The following is a 26411-nucleotide window of genomic DNA, read 5'->3' on the forward strand; positions in this document are numbered from 1 at the left end:
TGAGATGGCCCTCAACCCAGTGCCTGCGTCCCTGATCTGTGCTGGACTGCAGGCCTGATCTCTGTGTGTTGGGCCTACCAGATACACTGAATACCTCATGAATCAGAAGAGGGTCCTTTATTATTCTTTTCTATTCTACCTGGAGGCACCCAGCCCAGTTCTGCACCGGTGAGGCTGGTGACCAGACAGCTCTCTGCAATTATAAAGGCAACAGAAAGTGGTGGGCAGGCTTCCCGCATCAAGGTATAGAATCATAAAGAAGTAGAAGGGCACAGGATTTGGAGTCTACACTGACAGGGTTTGAACATCAACTGCATCAATTGCTGGCTGTGGACCCGGGCGAGCTATTTAACCCCTCCAAGCCTCATCTGGAAAATGGCCCTAATAAGAACAGCTATCTCCTAGGCTGTTGTGAGGGTTAAATGAGATACATAACCTATGAGGCAAATTACATAAAGTTGATTTACTAGGTATTCAATGCCAGCAATTATTACCATGATTGTTGTTACTACTACTTATTATGAAACTCCTATCTGGGAGGAAATAGGCTGTTTGCTCAGCAGGTTCAAGGCTTCTGATTTTCAAATTACTTATGCATATCCTCCTTCTATTATTGTCCCAGATTACATCAGAAAATGAGCCCTTTGAATGATCTGTTAGCCTCTATCCCCCACTGCCACCTCCTTGATCAGGTTTTCACACCCGGACAGCATCCTCCGAACTTGCATCCTTATCACCAGTCTCTTCCTCCTCAGTTCCCCATTCTACCAAGAGTATGTGTCCAAGGTTACATAGCTTGTAAATGATGGAGCTGGGATTTGAATCCTGAGTCCTAGCTACTTAGAAACCAACCAACAAACAAAAACAAACTTCAATTAATTGCATGACAAAGGAAAAATCTCTTAAATATTTAAAAACCTCTATAACCAGATCTGAACCCATATCCTCTGTCTTCTCTCCTGCTGTTTTCTCAGAGGACCCCTAACCTCAGGCCAACTGATCTATGATATTCCCCAGGCACGACCTGTCCTGTCATTTCTTTATATCTTTGCTCAGGCCACCTGCTCCCCATGGCCTGCCATCTGCCATCTCTACCATGCAGAGTACTTCAACGAGAATGGCGCTTTCTGGGTGGAATGCTCACAGTTTACAATATTCTCGTGATAGGCACCCCATTTTTCCTCGTCTCCTATTGCTGCTAGGGAAAAATATGTATTTCCCAGATTACTCAGCCCACACTCAATAATCTTTTTTTTTTTTTTTTTAAACAGTCTCACTCTGTTGCCTAGGCTGGAGTTGCAGTGGCATGATCTCAGCTCACTGCAACCTCTACCTCCCAGGCTCAAGCGATTCTTGTGCCTCACCCTCCTGAGTAGCTGGGATTACAGGCGTATGCCACCTCGCCCAGTAATTTTTTTTGTACTTTTAGTAGAGACAGGGTTTTGCTTTTTTGGCCAGGCTGGTCTTGAACTCCTGGCCTCAAGTGATCTGCCCACCTCAGCCTCCCAAAGTGCTGGGATTACAGGCATGAGCCATCATGTCCAGCCCATACTCAATAACCATTTGCTGAGTGAGGATCCCATTAATGAGCAGGAGGTTTGACAAGGCAACCCACTGTAATCGGGGGCCAAAGGGAGCCAGATCTTAAATGGATGTCCACTTCATAAATGAGCTTTGGGGCTAGGCTAAAAGGCAACTTATTACTTTATAACCAAACAAAATTTAAAATCTACACAACGGTCTTGTCCCTCAGTCAGCAACTGTAACACCAGATTAGAGTCACCTATGTAAAACCAAGAATTTTACTGCCTAAGGGACCTTACAGTGTGTTTCATGTAAACACTGCATTTTACAGTTTAGGAAACTGAGGCAGAGAGAGGAGAAGTGACTTGTAAAATCAAAACATGGACGATGGCAGTGCCAGGCCTGGAACCCAAGATTCCTGAGTACTAAGTACCCAAGGACTCTTCCATTCACCCGCTGACCCAATCCACCAGCCATTATGGTGGAAATAACAAGAAGAGAAAGAAGGAAACAGACAAACTTACAGCTTCTTCCAAGTGCTGCTGATCTGGATTATCATTTGGTGTGTGCCTCAAGATTTCTCGGAGAAGCAGAGGGTATTTTACCAGACGGCTTCTTGGAATATCGAGGAAATTCCAGAGATCTAGTTTGCGGCTAAAGGGGGATTCTAAACATCGCTGTAGGAAATCCTGGACTCGGTGATCTTGCTTTTTGTGGTCTAGCAGAGCTTTGGCGGCTACTTGATTGCTGCAGTAGCTGTCATACGAGCTGAGGCAAGGGAGCTAAGAAGGAAACAGAAAGAGAAGGTTGGAATGTCAAAATAATTGAGCTCTGAGGCTACAAGTGGCATCATTTATTGGGACTGAACAAATACCTAACTTGTCTCTGGGTCTGGCTGACATTCCTTTATCTGCATGGCTGGAGGAAACTAGTGGAATCTTCAACATGGCAGGCTGTGGACAGTTTTCTTAGGCTCTGGCTTGCTTTCACAAAGTAATTTTCTTAATTACTTTCTTAAGACTCTTACCATAGTTTGTTTGCATTCTGCCAATTTAAGTGATATGGTTTGGATTTGTGTCCCTGCCCAAATCTCATGTCGAATTGTAATCCCCAATGTTGGAGGAGGGAACTGCAGGGAGGTGATTGAATCATGGGGGCAGATTTCCTCTTGCTGTTTTTGTGATAGTGAGTGAGTTCTCAGGAGATATGGTTGTTTAAAAGTGTGTAGCACCCCCCGCCCCGCTGCTCTCCTCCTCCTGTTCTGGCCATGTAAGACATGCCTGCTTCTGCTTCTGACATGACTGAAAGTTTCCCGAGGTCCCCGCAAGCCATGCTTCCTGTACAGCTTGCAAAAACATGAGCCAGTTAAACCTCTTTTCTTTATAAATTACCCAGTTTCAGGTATTTCTTTATAGTAGTGCGAGAACAGATTAATACACTAAACTAGAAACAAAAGAAGTGAAATTACTGCATGTACATACAGTTCAGAATTTTCCTAACCTTCCAAAGATATCCAGTCACGTAAAAGCCTCCTAATTTATTTTAAAAAACATAGGATTTCATTTGAAATTATTAATAAGAAACTCATCTAGAAGACTTAGTGGCACAAAAAGGAGGCAAAGGGTCATACTCCACAGCCCAGCCCTTTGCATGGCTCAAATACCTATATTAGTCAACATTAGTTTATGATTACCTGATTCCAAGGCACCCAATTATAAAGAGCCTCAAGAAGTTAAAGCAAAAGTATGATTACTAAAAAATCAGATGCAGAAAGCATTCATAAAAATCTTTTAAACTAGTTCTGACAGGTCAGAAACAAGTTTTGGCTATCACTAACAGTTAACATCACAATACTATGTCATGAACAATTTAAACTTAAAGACTTTGGAACATTTAACCTTCACTGCCTTCATTCCAGCAAAATGCTCATTTCTCTGACATATTCCATCATTCACACTGTGCAAACACCATGTCAGAGACTCAACGGAAAAGGCTTCTCATCCACTTTTTCTGCCTTGGCATTCTAATCTAGGAGCTATCAGCCTCCAGAGAGTTGCCAGAAGCAATCAAATGCAGCCAATGGCCTAACTGCTTTTGTTTCTCTCTCTTGTACTAAGAAGCCCTATTCCCTGTAACACCTGCTCTTTAGAGGGATTCAGTGCAAGACACTGGCAAAAGAGTGTCTTTCATTTCTGTATCCTCACTACTTTGCATTGGGCCTACTATATGGCAGACACTCTGTTCTGAATGAACAAATAAATATATGTTTAATGGATTACAAGATTAGGTAATATTTGATGGTTTGGGAATATTGCTTAAAAATAAAGTATGGCGGCCAGGCTCAGTGGGTCATGCCTGTAATCCCAGCACACTGGGAGGCTGGGGTGGGTGGATCACGAGGTCAGGAGTTTGAGACCAGGCTGGCCAGCATAGTGAAACCCTGTCTCTACTAAAAATACAAAAATTAGCCAGGCATGGTGGCACACACCTGTAATCCCAGCTACTCAGGAGGCTGAGGCAGGAGAATCACTTGAACCCAGGAGGCAGAGGTTGCAGTGAGCCAATATCGCGCTACTGCACTCTAGCCTGGGCAACAGAGCGAGACTCTGTCTCAAAAATAAATAAATAAATAAATAAAGTATGGCAGCATCTGAAACTTCAAATACTCTGCTGCTGCTTTTACACCTCTTATTGAAATTATTTCCTCAGTGACTGAAAGCAAAAAAAGGATACCAGGAAAGTAATATTTTACAAGCTCACTATTGAGCTTAACATTCCTTGGAAATGTCTACCTTCCTTACCTGTTATTAAAATTCTCTACTTATGTTAAAGAGTTGCAGAATTTTTTTCCCTCAACCTTATATTTGTGTAAATACTAGCTATTATTTTAAAGTAATGATAATTGGTACTTATACATGCGCGCGCGCGCGCACACACACACACACACACACACACACACACAGAACCCAGACGTGGTACTGTGGCTTGTAACTTAGATTTTCAGAGTTAATTAAAAAGGGCCTCAGGCCCTCTTCATTTAATTTCCACTTCCTCACCTTTTAAAAAGATCTGGAAATGCTCAATGTTTTCATTAGAAGAAACAAATCAGCAGTAACCATCGGATGTAAACTAGTGAGGAACCTTGACCACACTGCTGCTCGCTGTCCAATGGGTCACTGCTCCCTGTGATCCTGCTGCCCTGCTACCATGGCAACCAAATGGGGCTCTGGTCCTGTGCTCTCACCTGACAGGGTGCTCATTTCCTGGGCATGACCTGAAAGGCTATCTGGTTCAGTCACCAGCTAGGAAAGGCCCCAAGTGATCTTTAACTACACAGGGTAAAGAATGTACCAGATCTGGTTCTCAAAATACAGACAATCATTCAGAATGTGAGAGGTGAAAATGCAGTTAGAGACTAGGCAGGGTGCGGTGGCTCACGCCTGTAATCACATTACTTTGGGAGGCTGAGGCGGGTGGATCACTCGAGGTCAGGAGTTTGAGGCCAGCCTGGGCAACATGGCAAAATCCTGTCTTTATTAAAATATATAAAAATTAGCTGGGCATAGTGGTGCATGCCTGTAATCCCAGCTACTTGGGAGGCTGAGTCACAAGAATCACTTGAACCCAGGAGGCAAAGGTTGCAATGAGCTGAGATCGCGTCACTGCACTCCAGCCTTGGCGACAGAGCGAGACTCTGTCTTGGAAAAAAGGACAGACTCAGAAATAGGGAGAATCAGATTCAAAGCCTAACTCACACAGCTGTCAGTGACTCTTCCAAGCCTCAGTGTCTCCACCTACAAAACGTATATACTAATGTCCCTCTCTCCCTTAATGAGGTAAAGCATACAAAAAGTGTAGCATGGAGCTTGGCTTCTGATTAAGAATCAGTAAGTACTAGCTATTATTACTTGTTCCAAGAAGTTCTTTGTTTTTGAGACAAGGTCTTGCTTTGTCAGTCAGGCTGGAGAGCAGTGGCATGATCATGACTCACTGCAGCCTCTTCTTCCCAGGCTCAAGCAGTTCTCCCTCCTCAGCCTCTCAAGTAGCTAGGGCTACAGGCACACACCACCATGCCAGCTAATATTTTTTTGTAGAGACAGGGTTTCGCCATTTTGCCCAGGCTGGTCTCCTACTCCTGGGCTCAAGCGATCCACCCACTTCAGGCTCCCAAAGTGCTGGGATTACAGACATGAGCCACCGTGCTTGGGCCCTAGAATATTCTTATTGAAGAAACTGTCGTTTAGAGAACCGAAGCTACTTGCTCAGCTGGAGACAAAACTAGAGTCTGACACTTCTTCTTGCTTCCCCTTTACCTTAGAGTTCTGAACTATTTGCCATCTCTTTATTAAATAGACTATCAATAATTTATAAGGGAAACTCACTTTTTAAAGAAGTTCTATTATCCCCCTAATATTGTGAACAAATCTTTTTTTTTTTTTTTTTTTTTGCTTCCATGTACCCTGGCTCTTTCTTAGGAATTAAAATTTAATGAGACATCAAATTAACATGAGAACTTTCTGCCTTGGAGAGCTGATAAAGTATTTTATCATTGAAAAAACGTTGGCATGGAGATAAGTCACTTGGAGGTTGTTTCTTTATGCTAGAGAAGGCTTACTCAAACAGGCTGACCCACTAGGGAGGGGGGGACACTGATTCTCAGTAACCGGGGTAGTTCCCTGAAAAAAAGCAACCACTCTGTTTAAGGTCTTCAAAGTAAAAGTAATTGATTCATTCTAAGGTCAAAAGGACTTGCCAGGGCTGTCCCACTTGGAAGGCTCACTTGTTTAAAAGGATTTTTCCCCCCTCACTTTTTTCCTTTGCGAGGAAAATAAATCAATTTTTCATGGGTCGAATGGGCTCTGACTTTTCTCATCCAAAGTCCACTAAGATGTTTATTTTGTTCTGTTAAAAATACAAGAACTCAAACATATGTACCCCTAGGTTTACTGTTCCCACTCACACGGACACATCTGCAGTTAAAAGAGGAAAACATTTAACAGCTCGTCGGGCCTGATAAATAAGGGCCATTTCTCATGAAGTCTGGCAACAACGGGCCAGTTGTTTAATTTTAGGCTGCTCTTCAAGATCCAAGTCCTCATTTGATGCCTGAAGCGTCCAGATAGCAATGGGCCAGCATGGTCACACTTCCTTTGGGTATGTACAGAAAAGGACTGCAAAGCTGTTCCCAGATCACACCAATTTTCTAATAAACATGACAAATGTTTATTTCAGCAAAAAGTTAATAACAAGGCAAAGTCCTACAATTTTGCTTCTGGCATAAATTGACAATTTGCATATGATGCTTAAGGAAACCATGTAGTCCTGTACTGCTGTCTCATCAAAAGCAGAGGAGTTATCCTACAAATTCTGGAGTGCGACCTAACTGCTCCTTTTACCCCCGTATCAAAACACTCCACAGACTCAGGAAGTTTAAGAGATATTGAGGCAGACTCTCTGCTCATTATACCTTCTCTGTCTCTGTCTCCAGTTGGCTGGCTCTCTTTGGAGAAATTTCTTTGTGGGCTAAAGAAGTTAAGACATCTACCATGGCTCATAATAAAATGAAAGTCAAAAATATAAGATGAATGATCTCTCTTGAAATATTAAGGCATATTTTCTAAATTATTCATCTTAGACCATTACTTGCCTTTCAGATCCCTTGGGATATTTCAGCCTTGGTGCTAAAATTGACTCCTGAACTAAAGCTACCTAAGTCATGAAACTCTCATCAAGTATCTTGATCAAGGCAGTCACTGAGAAACATAAAGTTAAAAGATCAATGTTAAAACTTTCTGCACATCTATGTATTATCAAGGCATGTGAACCGAAAGGTTTTAGGAAGATTAAAATGCAGATGTAACTGAATAAAGAGAACTCACATAGCAACAGTAGGATTTATAACCTTCACAACACTCTCCAAACAGTGAAATGATCTCTAATATTAGCTGTTGTGGTACTTCCTGCCTATTTTTCTAGAATACTGTGTGCAACAGAGTGATGAGAGACCTAATCTTGCCTGGAAGAAGTCAGCAAAGTAATCTCCTCTCATTATCTGCTTCATAACAGATGAAAAACACCTGGAACTGGGGTGGAACATTTAAGTACTCACAGAAGGAAACGTAAATGTATAGAATAGGGAGTGGTGGGGACTGAGGCAAAATAGAGCACACGCCTTGTCTAGCATAAGTTAACCAAACAAACAACAACTTTATGTACACAATACAAATCCAGCCCTAGGATCATAAATTTATGACTCCTAATCTAAGATCACAGCTTCTTTCTTTTTATTTAATTACGAAAAGGAATGGATTGTGTTGGGATGAAGGTCACCATAATACCCAGCTCTCCTATAAATTACTTAGCATGGTATATATCCTAAACATTAGCAACCTTTACTTATTATCTTGTTTATAAAACTACATTTTGACCATGAGATTTTTTTTATGGCCTGAAAAGTTTTTTGTTTTTTTTTTTTTTGGTAGTGGATAAGTCACTAAATTTTTATTGGACTATATTATACTAGCAATTGGCCTGATAGAATATTAACTAGTTTTACTTCATTTGATACGAGACTAGTAATAGTTTCATGTGTACCTTTACTTATTTTGTTGCAAAAGGCCCTGTTACTTTTAAATGCAGTAAATTTGTAACAAGAAAAAAACTGTTTTCATGCTTTAAAGATACAAAGTTTAAATATAATTACAATTTTACTAGGAACTTGCTTTTTTTTTCTGATGCGAAACCAGTATTTGTATTAAAAAAAAAAAAAAAAAAAAGTCTAGCTAAAATGAAACTCCCATCTATATTTTTGAAATTTATCTTCAATAAAGACCAGAGAACTTTCTTACCCAGCCCACGAGGATGGGACCAACATGTTCAGTCGAGCCATCAGGCTTCCGAACATCTCGAAGCTGACTAAGGAGCTCTGGCAAAAAACAAACAGATGCTTATTTGTTAGGCAATCAAATATGAACAGGGCTGGAAGTAGGTTATTCACATTGCAGGCATTTCACAATCACTCACTCATTAATAAGACAACTCAATTAAGGCTACAAGTCACAACTCATCCTGGGAACAAAATTATACCTTCATGTAGAGGGATTAGAGAGTCCAGTGTTCCAAAAATTTGATTCAACTCTTGTTCTGTCATTATGGAGAGTTTCAGCATGGGGTCATGATAGGCCTGCACAAAAATGGCAAGAGATGGAAGCAAATGTTTAAAATCAGAGGAAGTACATTGTTTATGTAAGTAACTCCTGATAGGTCCTATCCAATAACAAAACTTCTGGCTCTCTAACAACAACTTCTCCCATAAAGCTGCAGGAACAGCAGACAGGTGTGGCTGGAGGAGAGGAGAAACCAGCACTGCCTTGAGCCTTTGTGGTTGAGAAACCAAAGCAGATTTTTCAAAAGCTTTTTTATTCCAGTATATCATGTATCTAGGAAAGAGCACAAATCCTAGGTATAGAACAGATTTGACTGTTAATATGTTTTCAAAATCAAGATCCTGCCTTTTAAAAAAAAATCCCACTTTATTCAAAACTAGCTACCAGCAGATTCTTTTTTTAAATTAGTACATATTTAAAATAAATAAAAAGAGGAAAGAAACAGTGATTGGTATCCTTTACTACTGATTTGAACGAAGAGAGCAAAACCTCTGCTAATCCTATCACCTCTTATTAGAGAAAATTAAACAACAAGAATACACAGTTATACACAGGGCACTGAAGTAGAATACAAAGACTTAGAAGTCTCCTACCTTCAAGGAATTTTATAAAGCTAATGGGGAAGATAAGAAAAACTAAAATATTTTCTAGTTTTATATTTTAGTTTCCAATCTCATGGAAAACTAAATCTATGTTTAAAAAAGAATTTTTTTCTTTTTTTTTTTTTTTGAGATGGAGTCTTGCTCTGTCACCCAGGCTGGAGTGTAGTGGCATGATCTCAGCTCACTGCAACCTCTGTCTCCTGAGTTCAAGTGATTCTCCTGCCTCAACCTCCTGAGTAGCTGGGATTATGGGTGCCTGCCACCACGCCTGGCTAATTTTTTTTTTTTCTTTTGAGACGGAGTCTTGCTCTGTCGCCAGGCTAGAGTGCAGTGGATCTTGGCTCACTGCAACCTCTGCCTCCCGGGTTCAAGCAATTCCCTGCTTCAGCCTCCTGAGTAGCTGGGACTACAGGTGCACGCCACCACACCCAGCTAATTTTTGTACTTTTAGTAGAGACAGGGTTTCACCATGTTGGCCAGGATGGTCTCGATCTCCTGACTTCGTGATCTGCCGACCTCGGCCTGCCAAAGTGCTGGGATTACAGGCGTGAGCCACCATGCCCGGCCTAATTTTTGTATTTTTTAGTAGAGATGGGGTTTCACCACGCTGGCCAGGCTGGTCTTGAACTCCTGACCTTAAGTGATCCACCCGCCTCAGCTTCCCAAAGTGTTGGGATTATAGGCGTGAGCCACCAGACCCGGCTTATGTTTAAAATTTAAAGATTCACATCAAGACTGATGTCACATGACAGGAAAAAGCCATCAAATCAAAACTGCTCTAGAGGGTCAGAGAATTAAAACTGGAGTGGCCAAGAAAGTTTTGAAGATGAGCTGCTTGGTACAGAGAAGGAGGCAATAAATGTTATGTAAGAATAAACTGAGATTTGAGCTGGTTCCTGAAGGATGGGTGGATATGAACGGTTGAAAGGAACGAGAAAAGTTTGTAGGACGGTAGGGCCACCATGAGGAAAAGGATGGCCGGGAAACATCTCAAGGTGCTTGAGTTTGGCAAATCTTCATGCAGGAAAGGGAAATTACACGTATGACCAGCATGATAACTCTCACAGTGAAATAACTTCTTTGTCCTCTCTGATCTCCTCCTCCAGCCCTGCCTAAAACTCAGTTTCTTAGCTGTGTCCAAGCAAAGCTTGGGTGGCCGTCTCTCAGGAATGCTAGAGGTGGAATTTCATCTTAGCAGAAAGACTAAAAACCCTTAAAAGAAGGAAGGTATCCTTCCAACCCTGTGATTCTTTGAGGAGGTTGTGAATATCAGATGAAGGAGTCTGGTTTTAGCCTCCAAGCCATGGAGTAGGGGGGCTGTGCCACTGGAATGAAAACATTTTTGAGGAAGGTTTGTTGTCCTCCTCCTCCCCACACAAAATGTTGATTAGAAAACAAATTCCTATATAAAAGACCCTGGCTTATATGATAGTATGCAATTGCCTCATTTCACTTTATTTGCTTTTGAGATTCAAATGGCTTTATTTCTAAGACTCAGTTCAAGTTTCAGACAAGCACACATTCTCTCCCATGGGCAAAGACTCGTACATATGAGACTTCTAGGACAACGAAACATACATAAAGCAAGGCCTCCATGGACACTTTCTGATTTGGGCTGAAGTATTCTTTGACATGCATTAGAGACATGCAGAGGTAAATGCCTAAAGGTGCCAGGTCTGGAGAGCTATTCTGCCCTCTGGTTTTGAAGCACTTTCCCCACTGCTTGGTGTGTGGTAGCAGACCAGTCTTAGTCATAAAAGGAGTTCTCATGAAGCACCACTTTAGGGTTGTGAAATTAGTCAAGAAAAAAAAGTGACTTGACTCAAATGACTGGATTTAAATTTACCTTTTTTGCTAATTTCAAGTCTTCTATCAAGTCTTCTTCTCCTTGGGAAAGCTCAAAGATGGCCTGCAAGGAAAGATAAACATATTCACTGAATTCTCCCTTCATTTACAAGACCATATTCAAAGAGTGCTGGCTCCACCACTCAAAACCCCAAATTTACATATTAAGTATTTTAAGTTACATTAACCTGAAGCAAATGCATCTATGCTTAACCCTGCAATGAAAAGATACTGCAAAACTACTGCATATTGTGCTTCTCTGTTTGTGGGAGAAAGTTTCCACACATTTCTAATTCAAAAAGTCATCTTTCATGTTAGAGAACTTTGATGCAGTCAAACAAGAGGGAACTATTTTAGGTAAAATAATTAGCGTGAGCATGGATTTGGTACCCTTGTTGTGAGAGGCAATCATAAGAAGTGATTCAGAGGCTGTTCTAGATAATGGATGTGGCAGTATTATTAACTGGGCCATCCTCACTTTTTCTTCCACTCGACAGAAGGCGAATCTCAGCAGAAAGTTTTATTTGTATTATCCAATGCCTTTAGGCTGATACTGTAGGAAGAATCCATCATTTTATCACTCCAAATACAATCTGGTAAAGTTAATTCATTCTAAATTACCTCTCAGTCCCACAGGTACAAAAAATAAAATTATAGGAGCTGGCTGTGTGGAAGAGTATGCAATGTAAATGGACCGTTTCTAATTTGGCTCCATTAAGCCATCATACTAAAGAGCTATGACGCGCAGAACACTCTTTCACTTCCATCTGGGAAGTCAAACTGTCAGCAAACATTACATTATTAAAGGACTACAAGTTTGTAATTATATTTCAGGGTCTACTGTGTTTCAGGATATCGGGAAAAAGTGGTCAGGCTTTGAAAGCTCCCTCCACCTGGGGCTGCTTGGTAAACTGAGGACAAAGCAGGTGGAGGCACAACCCTGGGCTGGATACTCCAAGGATCTCATCCGATGATGCACACATGAAGTTCTCAGCACAGCCTGGCACAAGCACTTAGACAAGCTCTTCTATACAGGGTAATATTATCAGAGCCATTTAGGGCAATTGATACAGAAAACTTACAGGGAATGAAATTAACTGGATTCTATAGAAAGGAAGTTTTCCACAAAGCTGAATCAAAGTTATGGAAACTGAATATTTTAAAATAGTCTAGAAGTTGCTATCAAAATATAACTAAAATGATTATTTCTGTGAACTTCAGAATCCTAAATAGACATTTGGTTTCATCTTCTTGTAAATTCACATTTTCACATCAGTTTCTTTTTAAAGTGGGGGCCACACCCTCCCAGCTGGTTTCTGGTTTCTCAGTTCCTTCCCCAAGGTCAGACACTCCCGTTTGTCCTTCTACAAATGCAATGAAGAATTGATTTGGAGACTAAGGCGCAAACTCCAGCACGGCTGACGCCTGCAATGCACCTTTGTTCCAGACACACAGCCAACATGGAGTTTGGGCCCGGAGCCTACCTCCTGACGTTTGATTTCCTTGGATGTAAGCATCTGATTGACGCACACATCGAAGGTCTCACTCCACAGCTTGCTATCTCTCCGTTTCGTGCTTGAGGGGGCGGCATTTCTGGACCAGGGTCGGGGGGCGAGGATGTCAGGGCGGCTCTCACTGCGGAAGCTAATGGAGCGCTAAACAATGAGAAAAACAAACCATCACGGGGGCAGCGGCAGGACTGGGTGGATCTTTGAGCAGTTTCCTGTCGTTGACAGAACATAAATCATACATGTGAAAGAAAAAGAGGACATTGCCACAAGGCCTTTGGGAAGTGGGGCATTGTCTTGAGCCTACGTGCTAAGGAAAATTGGACAGGGGGCTGCTTTGGAACATGCGCTGGGAGTATCCGTTCTGTGCGACCTGGATACCAAGTGGACTACAGTGCAAGCACATATCAGGCCAAACTCACGCATGAAGGCAGTTCTTGGATACGTGATGAGCTCTACTTTTTTCCAGTGGACATCTCCCCTCTTTAGAAGAACAAGAGATAACAATAGTGGATGACCTTTATTTATTTAAACATTTGGCTAGTACTCCTACTCTCCTCCTTCTATAAATAGAATCCCACTAACTTTGGGTATCCTATTACATATAGTTTTGGTGGGCTCCCCCAGACCTGACCAATAGAGTATTCCACCATCCTGGTTCAGGGATGGGCATGTGATTCCCTGAAATTTCTCACATGATTTATGGGAGAAAGGAGGAAAGAGTATTCCTTTGAGATTGTGAGTTCAAGAGATAACACAAGCAGGGGCTTCCAGCAGCAACTCTCCCTGGTTAAGCAGAAGCATCTGTCTGCTACAGGAGAGAATAAAGGGACCTAGAATGAAGGATGGAGTGACCAGTGGAGGCAGGAAGGGAGCAAGCTTTACCAATACTGCTTGAGCCTCTGGATCCCACTGTGCCTGAAACCGGAAAGAAGAAGAACCACCCTTAGACATTTTCGTTACATATAGAAAGACATTTCCCTTTCTATTATCTCAGTTGGGGTTCCATCAACTTGAAAAGTCCTGACTAATATACATACTAAATACCATCTTCGCAGCACATGATTCCTGTCCCTGAGGTATTTTCCTATTTCCCAAAGAGGCCCCGGTAGACTCCGGGGCCGTCTAACCATCCGAAGTCCACCTTTGTGACTTAAACATGCTACCAAAATGCTTTTCGTGACAAATACAAATGATCCGGAAGAAAGCTGAGTGCATCATTTTCAGTCTTCATACTAGAAGATTTCATTACACTTATTGGAGACTGCCAAAGCAATGAGGTTGCTGTGCTCCAAAACCACATTCTTATTTAGGAAGTGTTCCCCCCCCCATGGCTCTCTGTGGCCTTCCGCGTGAAGTTTCAACTCCTCAGCTTGGCACAGAAAGTCTCTTGTAATCTGACCACAGTCTCCATATTTAGGATCCCATCCTGCCACTCATCCATGAGCCTCCATTTCTCCAACCATACTAGGCTATCTGTCATTCCCTAAATACGTCATGCTTTGCCATCCCTCTATACTCCCTTCAAGCAATCTTCTCTTCCTGGAATGTGTTTCCATCACTTCAAACTGGCTAACTCTTTTTTTTTTTTTTTTTTTTTTCTGAGTCAGAGTCTCGCTTTGTCGCCCAGGCTGGAGTGCAGTGGTGCGATCTCGGCTCACTGCAAGCTCCACCTCCTGGGTTCACGCCATTCTCTTGCCTCAGCCTTCTGAATAGCTGGGACTACAGGCGCCCGCCACCATGCCCAGCTAATTATTTGTATTTTTAGTAGACACAGGGTTTCATCGTGTTAGCCAGGATGGTCTCGATCTCCTGACCTCGTGATCTACCCGCCTCGGCCTCCCAAAATGCTGGGATTACAGGTGTGAGCCACCGCGCCTGGCCATGGCTGGCTAACTCCTAACTGCCCTCAGGATATAAGGATGTAACTCAAACAGCACCTCCTCTAAGAAGTCTTTACCAATATTCTCCCATCCTCCTACCCCAGAGCAATTTAGACATACCTCTTATATAGCAATGATCACACTTGATTATAATTATTGGTCACCTGCTCTTAACTAAAAACTTCCTGAGGTCAGGAACTGAATTTGCATATGACATATGAGCCTTCATCACAAAGGCATTCTAAGGTAGTTCCCAATTATTTTGAGATTCAACAAAATTCCAGAAAGTAAAGAAAAATTTTAAAAAGAACTATTCAACATAAGGGCATTGTTAAATAAGTTATAATTGGCTGGGCACGGTGGCTCACGCCTGCAATCCTAGCACTTTGGGAAGCCGAGGCGGGTGGATCACCTGAGGTCAGCAGTTTGACACCAGCCTGGCCAACATGGTGAAACCCTGTCTCTACTAAAAGTACAAAAATTAGCCGGGGCGTGGTGGCATGCGCCTGTAATCTCAGCTACTCAGGAGGCTGAGGCAGGAGAATCGCTTGAACCCGGGAGGTGGAGGTTGCAGTGAGCCGAGATCGTGCCACTGCACTCCAGTCTGGGTGACAACAGTGAGACTCTATCTCAGGAAAAAAAAAATTATAATTCCCTGCTGGATGGAATATTATCTAGACAATTCAGAGATAATTTAAAATGTAAACATCCCTTCTATGTAGCCTAAAATAAAATCAGGATTAAAAATCTATATGTGAACATTTTATAGTTATGCAAAAAATGCACATGAGCAAAGATATAAAGGGAACATCACAAAATTCTATTGTTTTTTCATGTTGACATTATGGGTGATTTCTGTCCTCCTTTATAAATTTTTATGTCTTTTGTTTTTTTTTTTTTTTGAGATGGCGTCTCGCCCAGGCTGGAGTGCAGTGGCGTGATCTCAGCTCACTCACACCATTCTTCTGCCTCAGCCTACAGAGTAGCTGGGACTACAGGCACCCGCCACCATGCCTGGCTAATTTTTTGTATTTTTAGTAGAGACGGGATTTCACTGTGTCGGCCTGGATGGTCTCGATCTCCTGATGTCGTGATCTGCCCGCCTCGGCCTCCCAAAGTGTCTAAAATGGCCAGGCGTGGTGGCTCACACCTGTAATCCCAGCGCTTTGGGAGGCTAAGGCAGGCAGATCACCTGAGGTCAGGAGTTCAAGACCAGCCTGAACAACATGGTGAAACCGTCTCTACTAAAAATACAAAAAAAGTAGCTGGGCGTGATGGTAGGTGCCTGTAATCCCAGCTCCTTGGGAGGCTGAGGCAGAATTGCCTGAACCAGTGAGGTGGGGATTGCAGTAAGCTGAGATTGCACCACCGTACTCCAGCCTGGGTGACAGAGCAAGACTCCCTCTAAAAAAAAACAAAGAAAAAGAAAAAAGAAAAAAATGAGGCAGGGCTTGGTGGCTCATGCCTGTAATCCCAGCTCTTTGGGAAGCTAAGGCAGGCGAATCGCTTGAGCTGAGGAGTTCGAGACCACCCTGGGCAACATAGCAAGGCCTCGTTTCAGTTCTAAAAATATATATATATATAAATAAATAAATGAAAAATGTAAAAAGAAACTTCCAAAGAGCTTCAGAGTATTACCACAGCCTTCTGGAAGCAAGACGCTCACTCTGTTTGCAAGTAGCAACACAAGCCCCTTAGGCTGGCACAAATAGCGGGGAGCTCCTGGGCTCACTAACGAGCTCATGATGGCTGGACCAGCCCTATGCAGGTCAAGAAAGTACTTGCACCAAATACACAGTTCACTAATGGTATCTTACAAATCCTTGTGATCTCTTAAAAACAGTCCCTTGTAAACAGTAACCAGTAACTAAATGCACGCAGATCTCCAGCACTCAGAATCAAGCATTAAAAGGTCAAAACAAGTGCAGTGAGTCATTAACTTGCTCAACCCAATTTGCAGTTCTGATGGCAGCTGAGTTGAGAATTAAAGAGTAGAAAGAAAGGAAAACACACACAAAAAATTCAAAATGAACGTTTCCACTTTCACTTGAGAGAATCAACCTCCTACCCTGTTATATTTTCAGTCCTTGGCTAACTTTAAACTCCCCCTAACAATTTGAAAATCATGTATGCTAGTTTTAAATTTTCATACATTACAAAAGTATATAAAATTAAGTACAAATGCCCTCATTTCCCCAAGTCTAGAAGTAATAACTGTTAAATTTGTTCTAGCTCTTTCCAAAGTTTTTCCATGCATTCGTTAACACCCATAGAAAACTGAATGTTTTCTCTTTTCTTTCTTTTTTTTTTTTTTTGAGATGGAGTCTCACAGTTGCCAAGGCTGGAGTGCAGTGGCATGATCTCAGCTCACTGCAAGCTCTGCCTCCTGGGTTCACGCCATTCTCCTGCCTCAGCCTCCCAAGTAGCTGAGACTATAGGCGCCCGCCACCATGCCCAGCTAATATTTTTGTATTTTTAGTAGAGACAGGGTTTCATCGTGTTAGCCAGGTTGGTCTCGATCTCCTACCTTGTGATCCGCCCGCCTCGGCCTCCCAACATGCTGGGATTACAGGCCTGAGCCACTGCGCCAGGCCGAGAATGTTTTCTCTTTCTACTTTACAGTATCTTTAGGTGAAATTTACATAACTCAATTACTCTTTTTGTTGTTGTTTCTTGGAGATGGGTCTTGCTCTGTTGCCCATGCTGGAGTGCAGTGGTGCAACCATAGCTCACTGTAACCTCAAACTCCTGGGCTCAAGTGATGCTCCCACCTCAGCCTCTTGAGTAGCTAAGATTATAGATGAGTGCCACCACTAAGCAAGTGCCTGGCTAATTTTTTTATTTTTAATTTAGTAGACATGGAGTCTTGCTGTGTTTCCCAGGTTGGTCTTGAACTTCGGGTCTCAAGAGATCCTCCTGCCTCAGCCTCCCAAACTGCTGGGATTACAGGCATGAGCCACTGTGCCCAGCCTACAATTAACCATTTTTTAGTGAACAATTCAATGCTATTTAGTATATTCACGAGGTTGTACAACTACCACTCTATCTAGTTCTTAAACATTTCCATTACCTCAAATTCACTTATTTTTTAAAATGGCTGCAGTTAGTATCCCTCCCATAGTCTGGACAGGCCTATTGATTTAATTAATCCACAACTGATGGACATTAAAATTGTTTCCAGTGTCTGGCTATTATAAAAAGTGCCTCAGTGAACATGCTTTGTGTATTTGTGCTGATACTTCTAAAAGGCAGGAATTCCTTAAGTGGAATTCCTTGGTCTAAGAAGTATGAACATTTTAATGTTTGAGATGTACCACTAAGTTGACCTCCAAATAGGCTATTCAACTTTATATTCCTCAGATAGGTACGTATCTCTCATAGATTGGTCACATTCTCATAACAAGGTATTATTATCAATCTGATAGGTTAAAACAACTACACCTTAATTTCAGTTTTGTGTTTCGAAGGTAAGATTGAGCATATTTTAATTAATTTATTTAAAAATTTCCCAGAGAGTTAGAGATTGTCTTCTGCTGCGGCATGGGAAAAAGGAGAGCAGTAAGCTGTACTAGGTGAGCTCTACCATTACGGAATTCTTGCTTTGCGTTTCCCTAGTGATTGCTGGACTCGGGGTACTATGGGGGATATCACAGAGGGTCTTTTATATGCTTTGCCTACACTTAGCACTTCTGATATATTCTCTCTGATTCTCATAACCACCCTGCAAGTTGGGGGTTTATTCCCATTCTACTGAGGAGGAAACTGAGGTTGAGGGAGGCTAAGATTCAAAACCAGATCTGTTTGGTTCCAACAGAGCCTGAGCTCTTTCTACTATGGGGACTGCATCTACTGTTTGCATGCAAGACATGCATTTTGGGGAGGTTTCAGTGAGATGGGATCCAGCTCCTGCCTTCTAGGAATATAAATCTAGTTAAGGAGCGAGAGAGGATGCATTTGCTCAGCTTTAGGAATAACGGCTGATCTCTGACTAATCAAACTTCAAATTTACACCTTTAATTAGGCTGGATTAAAAGAAACATTTTTTCTTACACCACTCAGAAGGGGACTGGATGTTGAAAGAAGAATCCCAAGGGAGGAATAAAGAATGCCAACCATTTTTCCAGGTAAGGTTACTCACACCTGTAAGTCTAGCACTTTGGCAGGCTAGATGGGAGGATTACCTGAGGCTAGGAGTTTGATACCAGCCTGGGCAATGTAGCAAGACCCTGTCTACAAAAAAGGATAATCATACAATAATACCAAACCAGTGTGTGGGCAGCAGCTGGGCTGGGCTGGGGACAGCACCTGGGTGATGGGTGGGTGTTCACAACAGCACTGACTACATACCATGAGCTACCCCGAATCCATCATCAGTACCACTGGGAGAAACTATATTGAGAGAACTTGAGTTGAGGGAGGAACAGGCAACTACTACTAGAAAAAAAAAAAAATCTCTAAAGAGGATGCCTCTTTAGAGAGAAGAACAGCCATATCCCTACCAGCATTCCTGCCACTGTCCATCTACACACCCTTTGCCCTTCTCTATTTTTCTCTATATTCAATATGTGCTATATTTATAGGTTTGTTTATTTCATGTCTATTTCCTTCCAATAGAAGGTAAACTCCTTGAAGGCAGGCATATCTACCTGCTGATGGATTCATCAGCAACTGACATAGTAAGACCTCAACAACTTTTGCTTAATTATTAAATGTTATGCTTGCTATGTGCTGGGCACTGTGAGGAGAGCTCTAGAGGGAAGGATTCTGCCCCCTTTACAGATGAGGAAACTTGAGGCTCAAGAAGGTGAAACTTTGCTGAAGGTCACACAGCAATGAATGGTGCTTTATTAGTTAAAACCCAGCAGTAAGGTGACTGTCAGAATGACAATTCAAGTCTAGTCTATTTCAGGCCAACCCCTCTGCCCCAATACTTAACCAATATCCTACCCTAATTGCCCTAGGATAAGATTCATAGTGTGGTGGGGTACACATGCCCAAATAAATGAATTGTAGGTTACTTCTTGGCCTGTAGAAAGTTTGAAAGTTCTTAACCTGGCCACCACATTTTGGACTACAGATTCTTTATTGTGGGAGGCTCTCCTGTGCATTGTAGGATATTTAGCATCATCTTTGGCCTCTAACCACCAGATGCCAGCAGCACAGCCAGCCCAGTTATGACAACCAAAACATCTCCAGACACTGCCAAATGTTCCTGGGGTTAGAAACACTGGTCCACGGTTAACTAGGAGAGGCCCACCTGAAAGTGAGGGACCTGGCCTTGGGCAGGACCACATAAAAACAGAAGCACATACATATATCTCCCTGGGTGTGGGGATGCTGGGAATGGAGTGAAAAATATTCCAGGACAAGCAAGAGTTTCCATGAGGGAATCTGGCCTAGCAAATGAGTCAAAAACTGAAATCTCATAATTGCTGGCAGCTAAAACAACAATGACCATAGCAGAGATAATGCAGATTGAGGAAATGGTGCTCATGTTTATGCCTGAGCTGGGTATGTGGAAAAGATGCTGCAAATGCAAAAGAGACTGTCAGGGGCTGGGGGAGGGGGGTGGCAGGTGCACTTTACACGTGTCAGAGGAAATGTAAACCCAGCAGGTAGGCATGATGGGACAGATCTGATTTGTTAATGCCGCCTGTTCAGCGGGGTCCTCCCTCGCCCTGTTCCAAAAACCGTTTTCCACAGCCACAGATAACATGCTCCAATAAAGTATTCAAGCCAAGGAAATTCTCCACACTTACCATCCTAACCATATTGCTATTTTGTAGCAGATGTTTTATTACCAAGGATTGGAGGTTGGGGTGGGACTGTAAGAGGAAAACACTTTCCTATGTTGCCACTGCGGTGGGTTAAACCAAAGTGTACAGCAATAATGGCCAGGACAGGAAAATGTTATCCAACAGCATCCTGGAGGAGTCTCCTATGAGGCTTCATTACAGAAATTAATGATAAGTGAGAAGTAACACTTCCCAGCTGTGTGGTCTCTGTCACATTTGACCATCATGCTAATCCTAGGAGAGGCATTGGGCAGGTTCTTGTATTTTTCCCCTTTTAACAGATGAGAAATTTGAGTAGCAGAGTGGTAAGTGATTGGCACAAGTATTGGAATAGGAACTGAGTGCAACTGTTTGACTCCAAAACATGGATTTGGGTGAAGAACATAGGCTTTGGAGTAAAACAGGCATGGCTTCAAGTTCACTCAATGGCTGAGAGACCTTTCATCTCTCTGGGTCTCAGTTTCCTCATCTCTAAAAGGCGCATAATAATAAGTACCTCACAAAGTTTTAGTGAGGATTGGATAAGATAAAGTACACGAGAGGCTTGGGCAAGTCCCTGGCACTCGGTCAGCAGGAATGGTAGTTACCTATCATTGTCATACCACAGACCGCACTGCCACTATTAGTGCTTGTTTATACATGCATTCATTCATTAGCAAACAGCAAACACATCTCTCTGAACTACCTGGACCAAATGGCTCCTAGGGGGACTTCCATTAGGATAACTCCTAGGGAAAGAAAAGCCGTCAGCAGGACACTGTTGTTTATAAAAGATCTGGAAACAGCCTAAAATGTTCTACAATAGGGATTAAACAAATTACACTGCAACAATAAAAGGAAACCTTAAACAGTTGTTAAGAAACATTCTTTTTGAGAAAAGCTTAATGATAAGGAGAGAACCTCACATGTAGAGTTAAGTGAGAGAAGATCCAATTTGAAATACAACAAAACGTTAACAGGGGTTACACCCCTGGATGATGGGACTATGGATAATTTTTGTTTTCTTTTTAAAATTTTATTTATTTTTAATTTTTTGATTTTTGTTTTTGGTAGAGACAGGGTCTTACTATATTGCCCGGGCTAGTCTTGAACCCCTGGCCTCAAGCAATCCTTTTGTTTCAGCTTCTCAAAGTGATGGAATTACAGGTGTGAGCCACTGCACCTGGCTGATTTTTATTTTCATCTTTTAATTCTCTAGATTTATTTTCCAGACTTTCTTTAATGAAGAAATATTAACTAAGAAGAAACACAGTCAGCTGACGAATGTGAAAGACAATGAACACTGAGTTAGAAATGGCACAATAAACATAAAACCACATATTTAGAATCTGATTCAGATTGATGCCCATTAAAACCATGGTAAAAGGGCACCCAATTAATTCATAATCAATAAATGTCAAACCTCAAAAACACAGTACAACAAGAAAACCTTCTGTAGCTTGGAGATATTCTGAGTAGAATGAATGAAAAGCTGAAGAAAATATTTGGCTTAGGTGTGGAGAAAATATTATACAATTTGCATAGCACAAGTCCAAAATTAGGAAGGCTTCCAGAGGCTTGGGGCAGTAGCCCAATCATCTTCATTGGGCACCATAAAATGGCTTTTGCATGAGAATGTTAATGACAAAATATTCCACAAGCTGAAACGGAAATGATGACTCTCCCTGCCATAGAAGGTGAACAGCAGTGAGGTGGGATGCTCCAACTCAAAAGTCTGGTGACTATTTTTAAATCCTGGCAAACTTCAGGCTTTATAATGATGAAACTTTGACTTTTTGTGGTAAGCCTACGGCAGGAGAGGCACTCAGAATCCCAGTTCTGGCCCTTACCAGCTGTGTGACCTTGGGCACAATTTTAAACCTTCAGATCTCTCCCTGTAAGTGATGATGAATCCTATCTTGCAGAGTTTTAGAGATGATATGAGGCCATGAACATAAGGTACTTTGTGCAGAACCTGGTTCATCATAGATACTACACTAATGAGTGTTATTACTAAATAAAAAATGACAAGCTTTAAATTACAACAGTCAACAACTTTTTTTTTTTGGAGACAGAGTTTTGTTTTGTTGCCCAGGCTGGAATGAAGTGGTATGATCTCAGCTCACTGCAGCCTCCGCCTCCCGGGTTTGAGCAATTCTCGTGATCTCAGCCTCCTGAGTAGCTGGGATTACAGGCGCCTGCCACCAAGCCTGGCCGATTTTTTGTATTTTAGTAGAGACAGGGTTTCACCATCTTGCCCAGGCTGGTCTTGAACTCCTGAGCTCAGACAATCCACCTGTCTCGGCCTCCCAAAGTGCTAGGATTACAGGCATGAGCCACTGCACCTGGCCCAATATCAACTATTTGCAGTGGCTTCCAGGAACAATAAAGAACAGTAATATTCTACTACTCCAGGAATAGTAAAGAACAAAAGAGAATCAGGAGTTCCTTTTGAGATAGACTACAGATTAACTTGTCAGCTATACTCTCCAAGCTTGTCCAACTCGCCTTATTTTGTTGTTCTGTTTGTTTTATTTTAGGCTTTTAGCAGCCTGAAGCCATGGTTTTTAGTTTCTGTTTCTAGTGATAAGCAGAAAAGAGGGATAAGGAAGGGGCTTTACTGGCCCAACCAGAAAGAGAAACTAAGAACCCATGACTGTATTCTCTCCCTTGGATACCCAATACAAGACAGTCTGGTTTCTGGTTGCTTTCCCTAACACACATGTGCCATCCACCCCCAAGCTCATCTCCATGTCAGCCAAATAAGCTAGTTATAGAAAATATGTGACCTTGGACCAAGGGACAAAGTTTGAGGTGCTTGGAGAAGGAAATCATGGTTGTCAGACATGGAAATCAGCACATATGCTTGGGTAATTTCTTACTTATTTATTACTACTTCTATCTAGATGGCATCAGTCATCCCATATTCCCTTCTCAAGCCTGAAATGCTATCTCCCTTTCATCCTTATCATCTGTGAGCCATTCCAGGTCCAACCCAAATCCCTCCACCCTTGCTAGGCAGCCTTCCTTGACGACCCCTCAGGCCATTGCTAAACTCTCTGTAGTGTATTTTATCATAGAAGATTTTCTAATCTTATTCATTTTTATCTGGTTGCAAAGGTAATACATAATTATTAAAAAATTCAAGTACAACAGAAATATATAATGAAAAAAATCAATAGTTCTATCTCATTTATTTATTTTCTATTCACTTGTAATTCTTACATATTGGGGAAAAAAGGAGAACACAAAATAAACAAAAGAACTGCAAAAGTATCTTATAATTGTATTCCCAAGAGACAACAGAAAAAAAAAAAAAAAGAATTTGACGTTCCTGTTTTTTTTCCTATCCATATACTAATATGGGTGTATATTATTAATTGGGACAGTGGTTTTGAACTTTCCCCCAATTTTCTTCCCCTACTTGCTAATATACCTTAGACAACTTTTACCAAGTAGAACTTTTACAATTCTCTAGAGCAGGACTACCTTTCTCTATTGACTGTCTCCCCATTAAGTCAAGTAAGAATAAATAACACAGTGGATCCAAAGAACATTAATGGAGACCACTAATTTATCATATATTCATGCTGCATCTGGGTTGAATAAAATAATTCCCTGATCTAAGGGCCAGAGGATGGAGCAATGAGAGGCTGTGGTTGCCAGAAACCCTTCTTTGCCATAGCAATACTTCCTGGAGGAGCTACAACTGGGGGAGGGGACACATATTCTATTATGAAGTAGCCCAGCTGCAGGAGATGGGCAGGGCCCCATCACTAGGCTGGCAGCCACTGCCAGGCCCTGGAGAGAGCTTAGGAGCAGCAATGGCTGCCTTTTCTAGTCATAACAGTGATAATAATAGCAAGTACTAATTTTTGAGCACATCCTAAGTAATGTGTAGTATTAGGCACTGTGGATACGGAGATAAGACACCACCTTGGCTTGCATGGAAAACCCAAGGGGCCCCTGGGAAGAGCTATTTTGAAGGATATCACAGCAAAGAGAAAAACTGTGGCAAAAGAGATGGAGAAATGTTAAGAAGTCTAGATTTAGATGTGAAAACAGAGAAGCAGGTCTGTCCAAAACTGACACACATCAATAACAGAAGCCTTGCTGTATCAATGGCCTTTAGTATTCACACCCTTTGACCAGAATTCCATTTCTAGGAGTATAATCAAAGGAAAGAAAGAAGAACAGACATGCACATGATCAGGATGTTGAAAGCACTGTTATCTATAATGATCAAAAAACAGAAACAAATGTTCAACAACAGGAGAGTGATTAAATAACTGTACATTCTTTTGATGAAATGCTATATGAGTCCATTAAGAATCAGGTCTGTAGCCAGGTGTGGTAGCTCATGCCTATAATCCCAGCACTTTGGGAGGCCACGGTGGTAGGACTGCTTGAGGCCAGGAGTTTGAGATCAGCCTGGGCAACATAGTGAGGTTTTTGTCTCTATTAAAAAAAAAAAATCAAGTCTTTGAAAACTACAAATGACATGAAAAATACTCTTCCATTGTAGAGTTATTTTATACCGTTAAGACCAAAGGGAGTAAAAAAATAGCATATACAGTGTGATAGTGATTTTGTTTTAAAAAATGCACATGCAAGTATAGTAAAAGGTAAAATTGCCTGAGTATGTACCAAAATATTAATGGAAGTTTTTTGGTGATGGGAAGTAGGATTACAAGTGACTTTTACTCTCTTTTATGTGCTTCACTATATTTTTCAATATTTATTTATTTACTTATTTTGAAATAGGGTCTCACTCTGCTGCCCAGGCTGGAGTGCAGTGGCATGATCTCGGCTCACTGCAACCTCCACCTCCTGGGTTCAAGTGATCCTCATGCCTCAGCCTCCCAAGTAGCTGGGACAACAGGTATGCACCACTACGCCCAGCTAATTTTTGCATTTTTTGGTAGAGACGGGGTTTCACCATGTTGGCCAGGCTGGTCTCAAACTCCTGACCTCGAGTGATCCGCCTGCCTCTGCTTCTCAAAGTGCTGGGATTACAGGCGTGAGCCACCACGCCCAGCCCCAGCCTCAATATATATATATATTTTTGAGATAGAGTCTCACTCTGTCACCCAGGCTGGAGTACAGTGGCACAATCTCTGCTCACTGTGACCTCTGCCTCCCGGGTTCAAGCAATTCTATCTGCCTCAGCCTCCAAAGTAGCTGGGATTACAGGTGCGTGCCACCACGCCTGGCTAATTTTTTGTATTTTTAGTAGAGACGGGGTTTCGCCATGTTGGCCAGGCTGGTCTGGAACTCCTGACCTCTGGTGATCCACCCGCCTCGGCCTCCCAAAGTGCTGGGATTACAGGTGTGAACCACTGCACCCGGCCTCAATATTTAAATGATGTTATATAATCAGAAAAGAAAGCACAATAGAAGGTAATTTAAAAAAAAAAAAAAGGAGGGGGGCGGAGCAAGATGGCCGAATAGGAACAGCTCCAGTCTCCAACTCCCAGCGCGAGCGACACAGAAGACCAGTGATTTCTGCATTTTCAACTGAGGTACTGGGTTCATCTCACTGGGGAGTGCCAGACGATCGGTGCTGGTCAGCTGCTGCAGCCCGACCAGCGAGAGCTGAAGCAGGGCGAGGCATTGCCTCACCTGGGAAGCGCAAGGGGGAAGGGAATCCCTTTTCCTAGCCAGGGGAACTGAAACACACAACACCTGGAAAATTGGGTAACTCCCACCCCAATACTGCGCTTTAAGCAAACAGGCACACCAGGAGATCATATCCGACACCTGGCCGGGAGGGTCCCACACCCACGGAGCCTCCCTCATTGCTAGCACAGCAGTCTGTGATCTACCGGCAAGGCAGCAGTGAGGCTGGGGGAGGGGCGCCCGCCATTGCTGAGGCTTAAGTAGGTAAACAAAACTGCTGGGAAGCTCGAGCTGGGTGGAGCTCACAGCAGCTCAAGGAAACCTGCCTGTCTCTGTAGACTCCACCTCTGGGGACAGGGCAATAACAAACACAGCCGAAACCTCTGCAGACGCAAACGACTCTGTCTGACAGCTTTGAAGAGAGCAGTGGATCTCCCAACACGGAGGTTGAGATCTGAGAAGGGACAGACTCCCTGCTCAAGTGGGTCCC

At 42.3% G+C, this 26411-nt stretch overlaps 1 protein-coding gene and 1 long non-coding RNA gene across 14 annotated transcripts in view; one reads left to right on the forward strand and one right to left on the reverse strand.

Annotated features, from left to right (window-relative positions):
* The window catches only part of ARHGEF3 (Rho guanine nucleotide exchange factor 3), a 347459-nt gene that overhangs the window by 15700 nt on the left and 305348 nt on the right, over positions 1 to 26411 (reverse strand). For all 11 annotated transcript variants that reach the window (XM_015130642.3, XM_077993227.1, XM_028844283.2 and 8 more), the window contains 5 exons: positions 12622 to 12792; positions 11139 to 11201; positions 8611 to 8707; positions 8373 to 8449; positions 2049 to 2306 (listed from right to left, as the gene is read on the reverse strand). In XM_015130642.3, coding sequence (XP_014986128.1) covers positions 2049 to 2306; positions 8373 to 8449; positions 8611 to 8707; positions 11139 to 11201; positions 12622 to 12792 — 666 coding nt within the window. The remainder of the gene's footprint in view (positions 1 to 2048; positions 2307 to 8372; positions 8450 to 8610; positions 8708 to 11138; positions 11202 to 12621; positions 12793 to 26411) is intronic.
* Positions 25720 to 26411, forward strand: part of LOC144339254 (uncharacterized) — a 29368-nt gene continuing 28676 nt past the window's right edge. Inside the window, exon 1 of one of the 3 annotated variants that reach the window (XR_013414078.1) lies at positions 25720 to 25824. This is a non-coding gene — a long non-coding RNA (uncharacterized LOC144339254). The remainder of the gene's footprint in view (positions 25825 to 26411) is intronic. The other 2 variants (XR_013414079.1, XR_013414080.1) reach the window with 2 other exon arrangements.

This window comes from Macaca mulatta, chromosome 2 (genome assembly GCF_049350105.2).
Source record: "Macaca mulatta isolate MMU2019108-1 chromosome 2, T2T-MMU8v2.0, whole genome shotgun sequence".
Classification (NCBI taxonomy): Eukaryota; Metazoa; Chordata; class Mammalia; order Primates; family Cercopithecidae; genus Macaca; species Macaca mulatta.